The sequence below is a fragment of the Protopterus annectens genome, chromosome 9.part0, assembly GCF_019279795.1.
Source record: "Protopterus annectens isolate FY-2018-M chromosome 9.part0, PAN1.0, whole genome shotgun sequence".
NCBI classification, from domain to species: domain Eukaryota; kingdom Metazoa; phylum Chordata; order Ceratodontiformes; family Protopteridae; genus Protopterus; species Protopterus annectens.
In genome coordinates this window covers 1,340,718,626-1,340,736,551 of record NC_056743.1, presented here as the reverse complement: position 1 = coordinate 1,340,736,551, position 17,926 = coordinate 1,340,718,626, and the positions used below count along the sequence as shown (strand labels likewise).

General features: G+C 42.0%; 1 protein-coding gene across 1 annotated transcript in view; it reads left to right on the top strand.

Annotated features, from left to right (window-relative positions):
• Positions 1–17,926, top strand: part of NSD3 (nuclear receptor binding SET domain protein 3) — a 4,286,093-nt gene that overhangs the window by 3,849,638 nt on the left and 418,529 nt on the right. The window contains exon 21 of the mRNA XM_044084319.1: positions 16,495–16,611. Coding sequence (XP_043940254.1) covers positions 16,495–16,611 — 117 coding nt within the window. The remainder of the gene's footprint in view (positions 1–16,494; positions 16,612–17,926) is intronic.

The window sequence follows — 17,926 nt, the reverse complement described above, 5'->3', positions numbered from 1 at the left end:
TCCCATAGCTTTCCTCTAACGACGTTAACAGACTGATGAGTCAGTTCCTGGAGGTCCAGATTCAGATGGGGCTTGTGTCTACTCCTTCCACATCTGTTTCCATGAGGGTTTCACCTTTCTGACCTTTGGCTCTTTCTCCAATCCGCCGTTCAGTTTCGGAGTCTCCGGTGCCGAGGTGTCGGAGCCAACAGAGATTTGCTCTTTGCCTCCAACTATTTCCCCAACCCGCTTGGCTTCTTTGGCTTTGGTTCCAAGAATGTCTTGAAGCCACAGTTCCAGGGGGTGGGGAGGAAAGGGTGGACAAAAATTTACACCACTTCCACATTCACCTTGAGGGCTTTACACTATTTATCTCACTTTACGAGGCTGCAAAGGGACTTAGTAAAGAAACTTTCTAGCTCATCTCCAGGGCTCATGTCTGCTGTGGATCAGAAAATCTTTTCCTCAAGAATGTCCCACCCTTCAGTCACTGAGCAATGCGTCTATGAGGTTGATTTTCCCCATGCTGCAGAGGGTACCTCAAGGGCTGCTGGTTTGGACATTTCCATAATGTGTTATGCCTGGATGAGGCGGTCGATTTTGCGGAGCCTTTCAAACAAGCCTTTATTAATGCTCCCTTTGATGGCTCCACCTTATTTGGGTTAACTGTTCATGAGACTCACTCCCGGAGTGAGAAAGATAGAAAAAACTTGTCTGCATCAGAATACATTTCTCTAACCCACAAAGGACCTTGTCCAGGAACCAACATGGGAGTAAGAAAATGTGTTTTTTGGAACTCACAGGGTCCTTTTTAGGACACTCAGGGAGAGTTTTTCCCTAGGGGCAGAAGGGGGAATAATCAAAATGGAAGACACCACCCACGTGGCGGAGGGGGTCTGCAAAATCAGGGGTCATGGGCAACCTTTCAGGACAAGCCCTTCCAGTGATCCTGAACAGTTGTCCAACTGCTTACCTCAGGATGTAGTCAGGGGATGATTCTCCTTGCACCCAGAAGCCTGGGAGGCCATCACAGATGACAAATGGGTGCTGAGGATCATATCCAGAGGATACTTCATTCCCTTTCTAGAAATTCCCAATAGAAATCGTTACCTCCCCGATGTTCCACCCAGTCAGAGGGAGGACACGGTCCATGAACTAGAAAAGCTTTTGCAAAAAGAGTCATCCAAGAGGTCCCCCCTGATCAAGTCAGATCTGGCTTTTACTCCATATTCTTTTTAGTACCCAAAAAGACAGGGGCTTGAGACCTATTCTGGATCTGACCTCTCTGAACAAATTGATAAAGCACACAAAGTTCAGTATGATCACAATCCAGTCCATCCTACCTCTCTTGAAGGTGGACAAATGCATGTGCTCTGTGAACCTGAAGGACACATACTACCATATAAAGAATGACATACACTCCAGGCAATTTCTACATTTCAGGCTGGGAGCCAGTCATTACCAGTTTAGGCCACTCCCATTTGGTCTCACCACAGCCCCCAAGGTGTTCACCAAATGCTTGGCAGTGGTGGCAGCGCATCTCAGGCTGCAGGGCTACTAGATTTTTCCATATCTGGGCAACTGACTTCCGACTGCTCCAACCAGGCATCTGCTCATTCAAGCCAGGGACTACTAACTACAGCCAGTCCCAACTTTAGGGATAACTATCAACATGCAGAAATCCCAGTTGGAGCTAGTTCAGGTCATAGATTTAATTGGGGCTCGTCTGAACACGAGGACATGCTGTGCTTATCTGATGACAGACAGGGTAATGAACCTAAGAAGTCATATCAGACAAATTCTAACCATACCACAGCCTCCAGCCAGTTTAGTTCTCAGGGCATTGGGTTCTATGGCCATGATAACTCTGTTGCCCATGGTTTGTTTCCACATGAGGATATTGCAGTGGACATTACAGTTCAGTGGTCATTACTCAGGAATCCTCACAGTCTTCCAGTAAAATTGTCATGGGTGTGCAAGGAGCCTCTGCTTTGGTGGCTTCACTCTGAAGATGATGACTCTTGTCATCACAATAAACAAAACATGCTGGAGAGATAGGTTCCTGACCCAGAGACTCCCCAGACTCTGGAATAGACTGCCTATACATGTCAAGCAGAGCGCCCCTTTGGCCCTCTTCAAAAGGAACCTTGATGATTGGATGGGAGAAAGGAAATTCACCCCGGCGATCACATCAGTCGCCCTGCTGGACAGGGGTCCAGGGAAGTAAATAGTGTGGAAAGAAATAGCCAGGAAATTGTTATGGCTAGGCTTGTATAGGTCCTAGGGCCAATAGCCTAGTACCAATGTATGAACCTATGAAGATGTTTCTCAAGGATGTCTGTTCATCCTTCCATCCCCAAATGCCACATTACCCAATGATACCTCCCAGATATGGTGTGGGGGGGGCATTATCTGGGTCGAACAGTCCTAGGCACGTGGATGTCCCAGGAGACCAAGTTGCTTATCAATGTTTTGGAGATGAGAGCGGGGATTCTGGGGTTGCAAGAACTCAACAGCTTTCTTCCTTTGGGGACTATTGCAATCCAAATGGACAACATGTCAGTAGTTCGGTACATCAGTAAACAGGGAGGAAACAGGTCCTACCCCCCTATATCGAGAGGCTAGGAGGGTTTGGCAGTGAGCAATCTCTACCAACCCCTTTCTGATAGCAACGCACATTCCGGAGGAGTCCAACATATTAGCAGAACGGCTCAGTCGAGTATTACTGATGCCCCATGAATAGTCTCTTACTCAGTCTACGGCAGATATGATCTTCTAGAAAAGGGGCTATTCTTGCTACGATCTGTTCGCATCCCATTTCAGCAATGAATGCAGCAGGTACTTTGCCTTGATCCCTCCTCAGGGACAGTCACCCAGGGATAGTCTAGTCCATGCCTGGCCCTCCGGTCTTCTCTATGTGTTTCCTGCTCTGCCTCTAATTCCCAAGTTCTTACAGAAAGCTCTCAGGTTGCAGAGCAAGGTAACTGCCCCCTTTTGGCCTTGACAAACTTGGTTCACCTTCCTTTGGTCTCATTTAATTTGCCCTGTGATGAGGTTGGATCCAGTCCCAGGTCTGGTCTTTCATCCATCAGGGCATACCCATCCAGATATACAGGGCTATAAGCTAACCGCATGGTTACTCCACTTCCAACAATGGTAGAATTCCCCAGGCCTCCACATACAGGTCTATGACACAAGATTTACAAAAGCAAGTGGAAAAGATCTGCTATTTGGGCTGAACAAAAACAGATCCTTTTACAGCACCAGTTGCAGTCGTACTTTGACTTTTTGGCTTCCTTTTTCTATGATGGAGCTAGTCATTCTACTGTCAAAGTCCAGTTGGCAGCCATATCCGGTTTTCACCTTGTTTTTTTATTCCTTATCCCTTGCCTCTTCTAAGCTCTGTAAAACTTTCCTCAGGGGCACTTTCCTGCTCTATAGTCTCCAGTTAAAGATTGTACTCCGTCTTGGGATCTAACTATGATTTTGCAAGTCCTGGTCCACCTGCCTTTTGACCCTGCAGCTACTGTGGATTTGAAGTTGCTTTCCTGGAAAACACTTTTTCTGGTCGCTATTATGTCTGCTAGAAGAGTGTCTGAACTCCAAGCCCTTTCTTCAAAATTACCATATTTGATCTTTCACAAGGATAGAGTTACCCTGCATACCAATCCTTTGTTCTTACCCAAGGTGGTTAAGGAAAGGAATATTATTCAGTCCATTGATGATCTGGTCTTTTTCCCCCAATTATCAGAACAAAAGTGAATATACTTGTGATGACCATGCCCTGGCCCAGCAATCAAGAAGCCTCAATCCTCACCACTAACACCAGGGAGGGTGTCTCATATAAGAGGAAAGGATAACAAATACACACCGTGAAGTACAATTTCCTTTAAGTGCACACAGAGATCACAGTCAGTCTGGGGCTGGTTGCTCCCTTGCTCTCCAGGTCCCCAATAAGACTCCCCACTGGCACAGCTATAGGGTCCAGATCTCAGTCTAGCTGACAAGCTAACCCTCCAGTACCCTCTCTGTCCCACCAGTGTTTCGTGTCCCTGCCCATGGTTGCTGACACACCACACACACTTTGAGATAAGTATTTATACAACTTCACAGACACTCTTGGGAAAGGCTGACACAGATTCTCCAGCTTTACCCCTTTACCGAGACTATACGGTAGTAATTTCTGCCACCACCAGCTAATATTTATCAGCTACCCAAAGGCCAATTGGTAATGTGGCTAGTCAGTCGAAGGCTTATTAGAGTGGCTAATTACAATAAACTCTATAAATTTGCAATGTGCTCTAGAGTTTACTCATCTCTACACAAACCAGCCACAGGTAAAAGGTTTTAAAATATTTAATAATAAATAATTAAAAACACAAGACAATACTACTACACCACAATGATATCTAAGTTCAGAGATCACACCAAAACTTAAAACAGTACAGTAGGAAAGTTCTGATTTAACAGAAGAACACTTGTCTAACTTTCTTCTAAGTTCCTAGCTATTACTACAAGAAAACATATTTCTAAGACACTACTTACATAAGGCAACAGGGAGAGTGCTGATAAGTGAGATATCAAGATCAAAATGCTCCCAGTCTCTCTGAACAATAGTTTTTAAACTCACTAACAAACATCTTTGCTAGGCCTTCCCAGATTACATCATTTTGACACTTAGGTTTTCCCAGTATTCACATTACATAATTTTGACACTCAGTCTGGAGTTTCCAGGCAGACAAACTGCATTATTTAGCAAGCTAACACCTGCTCAGGAAACTACAACAATAAAAGGCATTCCACATGTACACTCTAGCAATTGTTCCTTAAGTTAAAGCAATAGAAAGAATGTGTTCAGCCAGCCACTTCGGACCACTGTTTAGATAATTTTAACTTCAAAGAACATTTAAAATGCTTGGCTTAGTTTTCCTTACAGCAGATGGCAATGTTGCAACAATCTTGAAGTTCACATTTTCCAGTGTTTTTCTTTCATTTAAGAACACAAGCCTGTATTTTACATTTATATTTACACATGATAGAATTATGTATCAAATTCTGTTTGACTAGGCTGGCAGCCTTCGCCCATCTTTCCCCAATCTTCACAATACTCTCCATTTGCTTGATGTTCATACAGTTTTGTTTTTATTTGCACAGAACCAAGCCCTTTGGAAGTCTGATCAGTTGTTCCAATCTTTCTCTGTGGCAAAAAGAGGTAAATCTATTTCTGAAGTCTGTCTAGCAAGATGGTTGAAAGACTGTATTGCCTTTATTTACTCATCCAAAGATTATCCCTTACCAGGAAAATTAAGGCCCACTCCACAAGGTCTGTGGCAACTTTTTATGCCTTTTGGTTTACAGTTTCAATTGAGGACATATGCGCTGCAGCTACTTGGTCTAATACTCGCATGTTTATTATGCATTACAAATTGGACATTATTTACAGAAATAGGAGTGTATTTGGCTCTGCTGTTCTCCGGAATATCCTTCCATGAGAGTCACCCTGGATCTTAGTAGCTGGGGACTCTATCCCATAGGTTAATAAAATGAGGAGAACAACATCAGATAAAGAAGTTACGTTCTTTTCATAACTTTCCATCTGTGTTGTTCATCTTCATTTCCATTAACCTTCCCCCCCCCCCATCCCCTTATCCAAGTCTTTGGGAAGCCTGGTTGAAGGTTTAAAGAAATCTTTATTCCTTATGTTGAGCTCCTGATGTGGATTAGTTTATAGAGTGGTGTGTTTCTATGGGTAAATATGTTTATGTGCTACTCCTTTGCTGTTAAACTTGATCTTGGGTACCTTGGAGAGCTGAGCATTGTTGGTGTAAGGGAGGAGCTCTAGTCAGGAAGCTCAAACTGTAGAAAAAGCAGCTGGTCGGTTCTGAGGATTGGAACCGAAACCCATAGGTTAATGGACATGAAAGTGGACAACATAGATGGAATGATGTTCATCGTGCATACAGCTGCAGTCATTACAGATGGGTTATCCTGCCGTCAGGCGGGTCCTCGGTCGGCCGAATTCCAAAGTCTAGGTCCGGCATCGGTTGTCGTCGCTTTTTCCCTGACGTCAGTGCGGCAGGGGTATAAAAGAGGCAGCCAACGCCATTTTCTCCAGTCTTTCTTGCCAAACGGTGCCCGAAGCAGAAGCAGTTCGCAAGTGCCGGTCGGCCAGCTCCTGAGATTTACGACAGTATTTCAGCCGAAGTCGTCTTTAAAGCTAAGTACCCTGTTGGGGAAACTTTTCTTGCCTCAGACCGATGTCAGACAAAGTTAATAATTGCATTTCTTGTGGGAAGCAAATACCGCATAAGGATTTCCACTCTTTCTGTATACCTTGCTTAGGGCCAGACCACGACGTCTCGGCCTGCTGTTTTTGTGCTAGGTTCAACAAGCGCACTATTAAGCGCCGGTCGGAGTTCACCCTTCATTATTTTGGCAAAAAAATTGAATTATATCATGTCGTCAGATACTCCGACACCAGTTCTAAGCAAAAGACGCAAAGACAAAGACCGACATTCGAGGTCTGCACTGAGTACTGAGACCACGCTTAGGCCGACTACCGGTTTTCCAGTTCTCAGCGAGGCGCCTACGCAGCCCCTACCGATGAAACTATTTTACCGGTGACTTCAGTATCCGAGGTCGCAGGCTCCTCGGTCTCCATTCCCACTGCAGATGCCGACGCCACTCCTGGTGGGGAAACTGAAAATTTAGTCAGGCCTGCCATTTCTGAAGGCGTCTTCAGGCCTTCCACCTTCTCTATTAAATCCTTCACTAAATCTAAAGCTGCCATGAAAACTAAAAGACAGGGTCCCCAGACCTCCACTCAAGGCCCCATGCCTAAAAAGCAGATGCTTAAAATGGCTGAGGATTTGATAACTCTCATCAGGGGTTCTCAACCCCCCTCTGACAAAAGACCCAGATTGGAGGAAGACTACCCATCCTCAGACCAGGCTTCTATTACCTCAGACCATTCTGAGGAAAAGGATTATGCCTATTCCCCTTTCGAAGACTCTGATGCTGAGGAGTCTATTCCCTCTGTCTCCCCCCCTGAGGATTACTCTTTTGGGGAAACCCTGCATGCATTGAGGGAACACTTCCACTGGGAAGGCCAAGATTACTCAGATTCCAAGAAAAGGCTCAGGGAATTTCTACTGCTCCCCCAGCATAGGCCCTTGGCTATCCCTCCTGTTTTAGATATTTTGGATGATGTGTACTCAGAAGCCAGCCTTAATCCAGATTCTTTACCTCCGGCCCCTGTTAAACCAGACAGGTATTACCGGGTTCCTGATTCTCACCAGTTCCTTTATAAAAGCCATACTGCAGACCCAGAAACAATTTCACAGGGTCCCAAGGGAATAAAGGCCTCCACTGCTAAAAACCCTTTACCTTCAGAGAGAGATTCCAGAGCATTAGAAAGGTGGGGGAAAAAGGTGTATACATCTGCCACTTTAACCATGAGGGCATTAAACTGTCAATTTCATATGTTAAAGTACCAACAGTTCATGTTATCTCAGTTGAAAAGCAAAATGGCACAAACAGAACAACCAGATTTAAAAGAGTTGCAGGATTTGTTGCATGGAGCAGAGCAAGTGGGTAAACATACCTTGCAGTGTGGTTTTGATGCTTTAGAAGCCTCATGTAGAGCTGCTGTCACGGGATCTGTTATACGTAGACATGCTTGGCTCAAAGAGCAAACCTTACCAGATCATGTCAAAGCAAAGTTATTAGATGCACCACTTCAAAAAGATGTATTGTTTGGTGCTAAAGCTGAGGAGGTACTAAAGAAAATGGAGGAAAAAGCGAAATCTATGCAAACAGTGAAAGATTTCTTGCAGGTACAACCTCCACGCTTCAGCAGAAACTGGCCTTCAAAAAATTGGTCCTTTCCAGCCACGGACAGACCTCAAAGGGGCAGATACAGACGCCCAAGGGGTAGAGGACAACCTCAAGGATCTTACAGAGCTAGACAGTGGCAAGCACCAACCCCAAGAGGTGGAGAAGATAGATCACAGTCATTTAGAAAACAGACACAATGACTTCCCCCTATGCCTGCCAAACAAAGCTTTAATGGCAGCACCTTTGGGCGGAAAACTGGCATTATTTTCAAAAACTGGCACATTGTTACAAAAGACAAATGGATTCTGGACATTATAGACAGAGGCTACAGGTTCCACTTTCACACCCTTCCAAAAATGAGAGGCTTGCCAAACCTGCCACAAAATCAAAGGGCAGAGGCACAAAGACAAATTTCTGCTCTCATGGATATGAAAGCGATTCAAGAGGTACCTGCAAAAGAACAAGGTCAAGGTTTTTATTCCAGACTATTCCTGGTACCAAGGAAAGACAAAGATTGGAGACCCATCTTAGACCTATCCATCCTAAACACATATCTACAGGTGCCAAAATTCAAGATGCTCACATTACAGCAGCTTCTTTCCATGCTGGGCAAGGAGTCTTGGCTGGTAACATTGGACCTCAAGGAGGCATACCTGCATGTCCGTATCAGACAAGATTGCAGAAGATACCTCAGATTTCTTGCAGGTTCAACCCATTACCATTTATCTGCATTGCCCTTTGGCTTATCTACTGTGCCCAGAGTGTTTACAAAATGCCTGGCATCAGTAATTGCCTTCTGCAGACAACAAGGAATACAAATCTACCCATATCTGGACGACTGCCTGATCCAAGCGGACAACAAGGACATTCTACTGCAGCATCTGGCATTTGTAATAAAACTATTAAACTACCTGGGATACACAGTGAACAAAAAGAAATCAAATCTAATACCTTCTCAACAGATAATTGTCCTGGGTGCCAGCTTAAATACAACAACCCAGATGGCCTACCTCACGCCAGACAAACAAGGGCAACTGTCTCAATACTTCAACAAAATGGCAACTTTCACCAGACTAACTGCAAGAAAAGTCCTGCAGGCTCTGGGATTCATGGCATCTTGCATCCTACTAATACCATGTGCAAAGCTGCATATGAGGAAACTACAATGGTACCTAAAAAACTTATGGTCTCAACACAGCCTTCAAAAGGAATTTTTGTGGTGGGCTCAGGCATGCCAAAGAAACACAGGTCTCCCTTTCTGTGTACCTCAAGCAACTCAAATCATCACAACGGACGCCCCAGACTACGCCTGGGGAGCACACATGGCAGATCAGTGCATTCAGGGAAAGTGGTCCCAAAAAGAGAAGCACCTACACATCAACCAAAAGGAGATGCTAGCCGTGCAAAATGCTCTTATGACCTTCAAAGACCTTCAAAGACCTACTGCATCCAGGCCAGCTATTGATAAGGACAGACAACACCACAGTCATGTGGTACATAAACAAACAGGGGGGGAACTCATTCATACCCCCTGTGCAGGCAAGCCATGACCCTATGGAACACAGCACTGGAATTGCAAATTCAACTACAGGCTCAATTCCTGCCAGGGAAGGAAAACACACTGGCGGACAACTTAAGCAGAAATATGACAGACCCACACGAATGGAAGTTGCATCCTCAAGTTTTCTCAAAAATAACTCAGGCATGGGGACAGCCAGACATAGATCTATTTGCTACCCACAGAAATTGCCAGTTGAAAAAATTTTGTTCAAGGACCTATCATCCACAGGCCTGGAAAGTGGATGCACTCTCCTTCAATTGGACAACATTGACAGTCTATGCCTTCCCGCCTCTTCCTCTACTGACCAAAGTTCTATTAAAAGCCAGAGCAGAGAGGCCAAAAATGATTCTCATTGCTCCAGACTGGCCACGACAACACTGGTATCCTCTCCCAAAGAGCCTGACACACTCCCCACCATGGATCCTACCTCTAGTCCCTCTTCTGTTGTCCCAGCACAACTACAAAACCCTTCGCAGCCAGCTCAAAACCCTAAATCTAGCTGCATGGAGAATACCTTAATTTCCCAACAGACTCTCCTCTCCAAGGAGGTGCAGGATGTCATCTTGGAGGCCAGAAGGCCCTCTACTAGAAAAGCCTACTCCGCCAAATGGAAACGATTTTGTGCCTGGAATCTAGAAAAGGGCCAGAATCCTTGGGTAATAAATATGCCTCAAATTTTACAGTACCTAGCTGAGATGTTACAGTGGCCTTTCCTTCTCCTCCATCAAGATCCACATCTCTGCACAGTACAATACAGATCCTCCTTTATTCTCACATCCTCTATTAAGGCAGTTCCTCAGAGGGGCAAAAAATATAAAACCCCCACGGAAACCACCAGTCCCAGCTTGGGACCTCAACTTCGTATTGGAAAAGCTGACCCTGCCTCCCTTTGAGCCGGCTTCTTCAACAGAGCTACAATACTTGTCATGAAAAACAGCCTTCCTTCTGGCTATTACCTCAGCGCGCAGGTTTTCGGAACTACAGGCCCTCATGGCTGTGCAACCATTCATCATTTTCCATCAGGACAAAGTTTCCTTACAAACCAACCTTACCTTCATGCCAAAGGTAGTATCCAGTGTAGCTTTGAATCAAACTATTCACTTACCTACCTTTTATCCAAATCCACAGAACAAAGGGGAGAGACTACTACATTCCTTGGACATTCACAGACAACTTTGTTATTACTTGGACAGAACAAAGCCATTCAGGAAATCTGAACAGCTAAACTAGAAAAAGTGCCAGTAAGAAACAACGAAACAAATCGCCACAGAGAGGTAGAAATATGTAGAATGAAACAAGGCTCCAAATAGCGTACCAACAATTTATTTGTCCGCTTTCGTCAATAACTTCTTTAGAATGAAATACAAAAAACACATCCATCATTATATACACGTAACAATTAAATAATTATCTAATTAATCAATCATTATAACAATGAAATAATAAAAGCTAGTAAAAAAGTTAATTAAAAAATGAAGCCACTTTCTGTTTATTATTAATACATAATTTACGATGTTTTAAAAAAACATTTAAGGTTAATGCATTCATTTAAACCTGGTGCTTTATCTGATTTTAATTTAATCTGCCAAATGGCTTCCCGTTGTTCAAGATAACATTTAAAATCCCCTCCCCTTGGATCAACTAAACAAACTTCCAACACTGAAAATAAAAATTTTTTAAAAGAAGGGCAGTTAATGGAATGCTTGTACAATGCATTAGTACAATCTTTGGATCTTATGGCATATAGATGTTCCTTGATGCGGGTACTGAGTTTCCTAGTTGTCATTCCTACATAAAATGCAGGGCACCCAGAACATAAAGAGATATAGACAACATTAGTGGTGTTACAATTAACGGAACCAGGTACCTCAAGAGTGTTGTCTATAGTTGAAACAGCTATGTAGGGCCAGAAATAAATCTACAAATAGTGCACTGGTGGCAACAGTGCATGCCCTTCTTGTTAGAAACAGAAACGGTAGCTGTATGTTTGTTGTTCTCCAAAATTTTTTTAACATTAAATTCATTACGAAACACAAATTTAGGTTTATCACCTAAAACCCTATGAATATCAAAATTACCATGAATAACTTTCCAGTTGTTCTCCAAAATTGACCTAAGGTGAAAACTGTCACTGCTCATTTCAAAAGAACAAATTAAACTGGGATCAACTGAAGAAACAGATTTGGGACAAAAAAGACCAACATTATAACTATATGGAGTAGCCAAAATTGCAGGAAAATGAGAAAAACGCTTGTCAAAAACCTCTTTGGCAATGTTCTCTAACATAGTGACATCATAACCTCTTTGAGAAAACAACTCAATAATGAGCTGAAATTCTTCAATTAAATCACAATCTTTGGTAGTCATGTGGCACGCTCTAATGAATTGCCCTCTAGGAATATTTTTAACCATATGTCTTGGATGCCCACCAGAGAAATGTAAGTAACCATTGGTGAAGGTTTCTTTGCGATGAATCCTACTATGAAACATACAGTCAAATGGATCCCACCAAAAATGAATGTCTAAAAAATTTACAGCTAAACCTACATCACCTTTAGTGAATCTTAAGAAACCTGGAAGGGAATTCACTTCAGAAACAAAACTTTCAATAGTATCTGGTCCCCCTTCTATAATAAAAACCAGATCATCAATAAACCTACAAAAAAATTCCACTTGGAATTTCTGTTTTAACAAGGGCATAGCCTCAAGCTCCCACCAAGCCATAACCAAATTAGCATAGGCAGGGGCAGCTGGAGAACCCATGGCTACCCCTCTTTTTTGTTTGTAGTAACTTTGACCAAACAAAAAGAAATTATTGTGTAAAACAAGTTCAATAAACATACAAATGGTGTTAATAGTATTAATAGAAAAACACTGTTTTTTGCACAAATAATCTCGAACTGCTTCCACCCCATCGTCATGGGGAATACAGGTGTACAAGGACACAACATCAGTGGTAAAAATGATGTGCCTGTTAGCATCGAAAGAAAAAGTTTCAGTAAAACCTCGTAATTTACTCAAAAAGTGCCATGAATCCCTGGTAAATGATTGCTGATCAAGGAGTAAAGACCCTAAGACCAAATCAATCACCAGGGCCACCCCTTCAGTGATGGAATGGGGGGAAGAAACAATGGGCCTGAAAGGCGGATTAATAAGATCTTTGTGTGTTTTCGGAATGCCGAAAATCACACCAATCTTAGGTTCCGTAACAACACAAAAATCATATAATTCAGCTGTAATGTCACCTGACATAAGAGTCATATAAATGGGAATGTATCATTCGAAATTGTCGATGAATTACATGTAAAGCTACCTGTTCATATTCATCAGTGTTTTCCAACATTATTAACATACAAGCTTTATATTTATCCTGGCCCATTATGACAATGTTTGCCCCCTTATCACTCTTCATAAATCGAAGTCTGTCAGTTAAACTTTGTAAATCAAACAAGGCAGACTTCTCTTCAATGGTCATGTTGTGATGAATGTAAGCATGATTTTTGAGTAATAAGTTGCTAACATCTTGAATACATAATTCCTCAAAAACTTTGATAGTGTGATGTAATCTGGGATTGAAGGAAGAGGGTCTAATTAAAGATTTACTGTTGTCTGGTAGATTGTGCATAAGATAAAATAAATTCAATTTCCTGGTGAATTTCATAATATCAATAACTGTTCTACTGTAGTTAGCTCTATGAGAAGGAACAAAATTCAGTCCAAGTTTCAAGACCTTAAGCTGTAAATCTGAAAAAACGTAGTCAGACAAATTAATGATGTTAAAAAAATCTAAACATTCTGTTAGGCTTCGTCCCCGGAGGACATCGAGCCCAAAAAAGTCCGACTGCGAGTCAATACAGTCTTTTTGTTGAAGTTTCCCTGGTTTTTCTTAGAAATACCAGCGGAAGAAGAGTCAGAAGGGACAACAGACGATTTGTTCCTACAAATCATCTCCTTGTCAGTCATATTTAAACTAGAAAAATTTTCCGATGAATTTTTATTGAAAACAATACCTTTAGTAAGACTGTTACCAACTGCTTGCGTATAGTCATTGACTTTTCCGTCTTTGTTATTAGGTGGTCCCAAATTTGGCTCACTGTCCTGTTTATCATCCAAAAACACTGTTTCATTGGCAACTACAGAAGTGCTAGTGACTGCACTGTAGGAGCGTTTATGATTAAAGGACATCCCTTTACCTCTAAAGCCAATGTCCTTACTGTTGATAGCAAAATGGTCATAGGCAGATTTACTTTTGAACGAACTCAGGTCATGAGTAATTTTTTGTTGCTTACGGATGGTGACCTCGCTCAAATGTTGATCAAGATCACGTGTAAATTGATGCATCAAACTGCTAAAATTATCCAAAGATAATTTAGACTTTAAATATTGTTCAAGATCTACAATCTCTTTCCTAAGGATGACCATCTTTTGTTTGTTATTCTCAACCAGTAACCTTAAAAAGCGCAGACCAGCTTGGTTGAAAAATGTAACTAAACACTGAAAGAATGGGTTGCTGAGGTTAACTCCGTTAGGACATTAAAAAAACCTCAGTCCTTTGGGCACAATGCCCAACTCAATACAGCGTACAAAATAACAATTTTCAATATCTAAAGATTTGTACCTCTTTAAAAGTCTTAGTAGATGCTCTTGTTGATCGCTGAAACAATCCTGTTGTGTTTCTTTAGGAAGCATAACGTTACCTCCGAAAGGGTTCTCTTCGAGACTAAGCAGTTTATCAACTGTAACATTTCCGGTGTTGTTGGCGCGGAAATACAAACGCTGTTCCTTGGCTTCACGTTCACCACTAACACCCACAATGTTGCCCAAATCAACGACAGTGTCCATTTCCTCAAAGAGTTCAATAGGACTCGAAACACAATCAACAGGTTCTTGTTTTTTGCCATTAGCCTTCGCTACCAGGAACTTTAAAGAGCTTTGTATATCAACTAAAGTTGCCACAAGTAAGTTGTTTAAATTTTCATCACCGATAGATGGTGTAGGATGAATAGAAACGTTCAACAGGGGATCCTCCACTACCTCCGCCATGGCTTAGCACATCAAAAGCCAAACTAGAAAAAGTGCCAGTAAGAAACAACGAAACAAATCGCCACAGAGAGGTAGAAATATGTAGAATGAAACAAGGCTCCAAATAGCGTACCAACAATTTATTTGTCCGCTTTCGTCAATAACTTTTCAGAATGAAATGCAAAAAACACATCCATCATTATATACACGTAACAATTAAATAATTATCTAATTAATCAATCATTATAACAATGAAAGAATAAAAGCTAGTAAAAAATCTGAACAGCTCCTTGTGTCCTATGCTACAGGTGCTCAAGGAAAGGCTATTTCCAAACAGACAATTTCAAAATGGATAGCCCACTGCATACGCTTTTGTTATTCATTTCATGGAAAATCTGTGCCCTGTATACATCAGATCCCACTCCACCAGGGCTACAGCTACCTCTGCAGCTTTACTTGGGGGTCCCTACCAAGGACATTTTGGAAGCAGCTACTTGGAGTTCAGTGCACACTTTCTCCAAGCACTACCACCTTCCACTATACTCAAAATCTAGAGTGGGCTTTGCCACAGCAGTCCTGCAGGGCATCCTCGCCCCTCCTAGTTCCACTTAGTGCCTACCACCCTTACTTAGCTTTGGGATTCTACCCATCTGTAATGACTGCAGCTGTATGCAAGATGAACATAGTACAGTTTTGTACCTACCATAAATGTAGATGTTCGAGTGCTCATACAGCTGCAGTCCAGGTTACCCTCCCACCATCCCCTCTTAGGACAGGCCTTATCACAAACACCTTTATCATACAATCTATTTGGGGCATTCGTTTATGGTGTATTTGCTTGCAACTACTGCTTTTGATTTATCTACATTGCATGTTTGCATAATATTATGTTTTGCCTTCCTTCTGGGGGCACCTGACATTTGGAGCAAGAAAAACTAAAGAAAATGGCGTCGGCTGCCTCTTTTATACCCCTGCCACACTGACGTCAGGGAAGAAGCGACGACAACCGACGCCGGACCTAGACTTTGGAATTCGGCCGACCGAGGACCTGCCTGATGGCAGGATAACCCATCTGTAATGACTGCAGTTGTATGAGCACTCGAACATCTACATTTATGGTAGGTACAAAACTGTACTTTATGGTGAGAACATAACTTCTTTTTACTTTGCAGTCATATTTCTGTAATTGAAAAAGATTTTCTAGTTGGTGCCATTCAAATAACCAGGATCCTCTTAAGGCCAGGCTGCTTGTGGGTTTTGATTACTTGTGTAAAGTACTGCACTGTGGCCTTCTTTACTCATTCTGCCAGTATGTAACTCCTTTATGCAGTTGGGTAGGGACTGTGGAAAACTTCAAAGTAGCATGAAAGATCATTGTCACAATCCTGTGGGTTGAGTTTGAGTCTGTCTGTGGCCCAGACATTGCCATTATTAAAACATGCTCCTGAAGAATAACTAGCCATTTCTGATTGTCTACCCTTGGATTCCCCCCTCCCACTTTTCTTTGTATGCCCAAGTCAAGCAGGTTTTGAAAGTTTTATGTATCTGTCTACCTGGAATATGGGTGGCTCCTCCTTGGGATCTTAACTTAGTGCTTGAAAAGCTTACTTTTTTCCCATTCAAGCCAGCTCATCAGGTTGATGTGAGGAATGGAAGAAGATTTGATGGAAGACTTTTACTTTTTGCTGTGACTTCTGCTGGCAAAGTGAGTTACAAGGCCTTCTGGTAAGTCAGTTCTACCTCATTTCCACAAACCTGGCGTTTCTTTGACAACACATTCTTTAAGTTTACCTTTGGAGTATGTATTTTGTATTGGAAGAAAATACTACCAGGTGTTCAATCCTATTAATACTGTAAGAGTGGTAGTCTGAGAAGTGTGCGAGTGAAAAAGGGGATATGATTTGTAGTCTTGTATGATACATTATAGACTAAACACTATAATGAGCATTTTAGTACAGTTACTGGTATTTTTTTAATATACTGAAAAAAAAAAAAAGATTCTTATAGAAGGATAGGCTGATTATGTTCCAGTTTTGCATTATGTGCACTAGAACAGTCTCAGGATTTAATGTGCTTAATTTATTTTTCCTTTAAAGGGTGAATTTGTGAATGAATATGTTGGTGAGCTGATAGATGAAGAGGAGTGTAGACTACGAATAAAAAGAGCCCATGAAAACAATGTCACAAATTTCTACTTTTTAACCATTACCAAGGTAAGACATTCACCTACCCATAATAAATTCCAAATAACTTAGAAGATTTTCAGTGATCACAGAGGTTGTATTTTATAATTGAATTGGAATGTTTTAACTATAGCAAATAAAATGTATAAGCCATGTTTCCCCAAATATCCAGCATCTGTACTAGCATGTGCTGCACCATTTAATGTGCCATATCTTCAAGTAATCTTATTTGGTAAATCTGTTGGCGTTATTTGCATACCTTTTAGACTTGGCACATTACACATGTCAATGCTAAATATAAAATGGCAAATAAATGTAATCTCAAGATCACAGGTAATTGAATTAAAAAGTGTCCCACAAAGCTTGATGAAGTGGCGTATCCTAAGGCACCAGCTTATGGAGGGCATTGAAGTGCACTCACGAAGTTGCTAAGGCAGCAATTAAATCAGCTAAGGGACTCAGCAGGAAAATGAGTTACTCCAAGAGGAGTGCAGTTTGAATCTTCTTATTGGATGCTCTAGCCATGAATCTCACTGCAGAATTCTGCATCTAATGTAGCCTGTCAAGGTCAATATATGAAATTCTAAGATAAAAATGTATTGCAGTAACTTAGAAGAGAATTTGCCAAGGCCTGCAAACTTCATGTAAACTCTTGGATGGAATATGATACTTAATATGATTGATATTCCTCAGTTGGTGACAGCATAACCAGACAACAGCTGAGACAGTGATAACCCATTATCAAGGATCACAGCAGAGTTTTACACCTTAGACAAGAGCTGTAGTCTGGGATTCCTTTATGCAGTAGGATAAGGGCTGTGCAGGACTTTAGTGTGGCATGTAAGGTCATTGTCAATGTTCTGTGGGTTGACTTTGAACCTGTTTGTGGTCCATACTTTGCTATTAAACCTATACTGTTGAAGGAAGGGAGGAGTGGCACCTCTGATTATCATTAACAAAGTAGCAATGTTGCTGACCTTTTCTTTGACCTTACTGAGTAGTTGGCAGCTTCTTTACAGTAAAGAGAATAGGGAATAAAATAGAGCCCATCTGGGCACCACAACTGTGAGGGAAGACAAGTAACCTCTTAACTAGCCCCTGAGTGTGCCCTGAGAGGTAGAATTCAGATCACTCAAGGATTGTGCAATGTGTCCAACTAGATAGGAAGCAAACCATTCAAATACTGTGCAGTCCACCCTGAGGTGTAAGCATCAGACCACTCAAGGACTGTACTGGGGCCATCACAGTAGATGATGTCTTTCCATGTCATTGTTGCAGTATTCTTTATAATGGGGATCCCCTGCCAGGGGTATCCCAATGTCCAGCTAGTATACCAAAGCCTTTA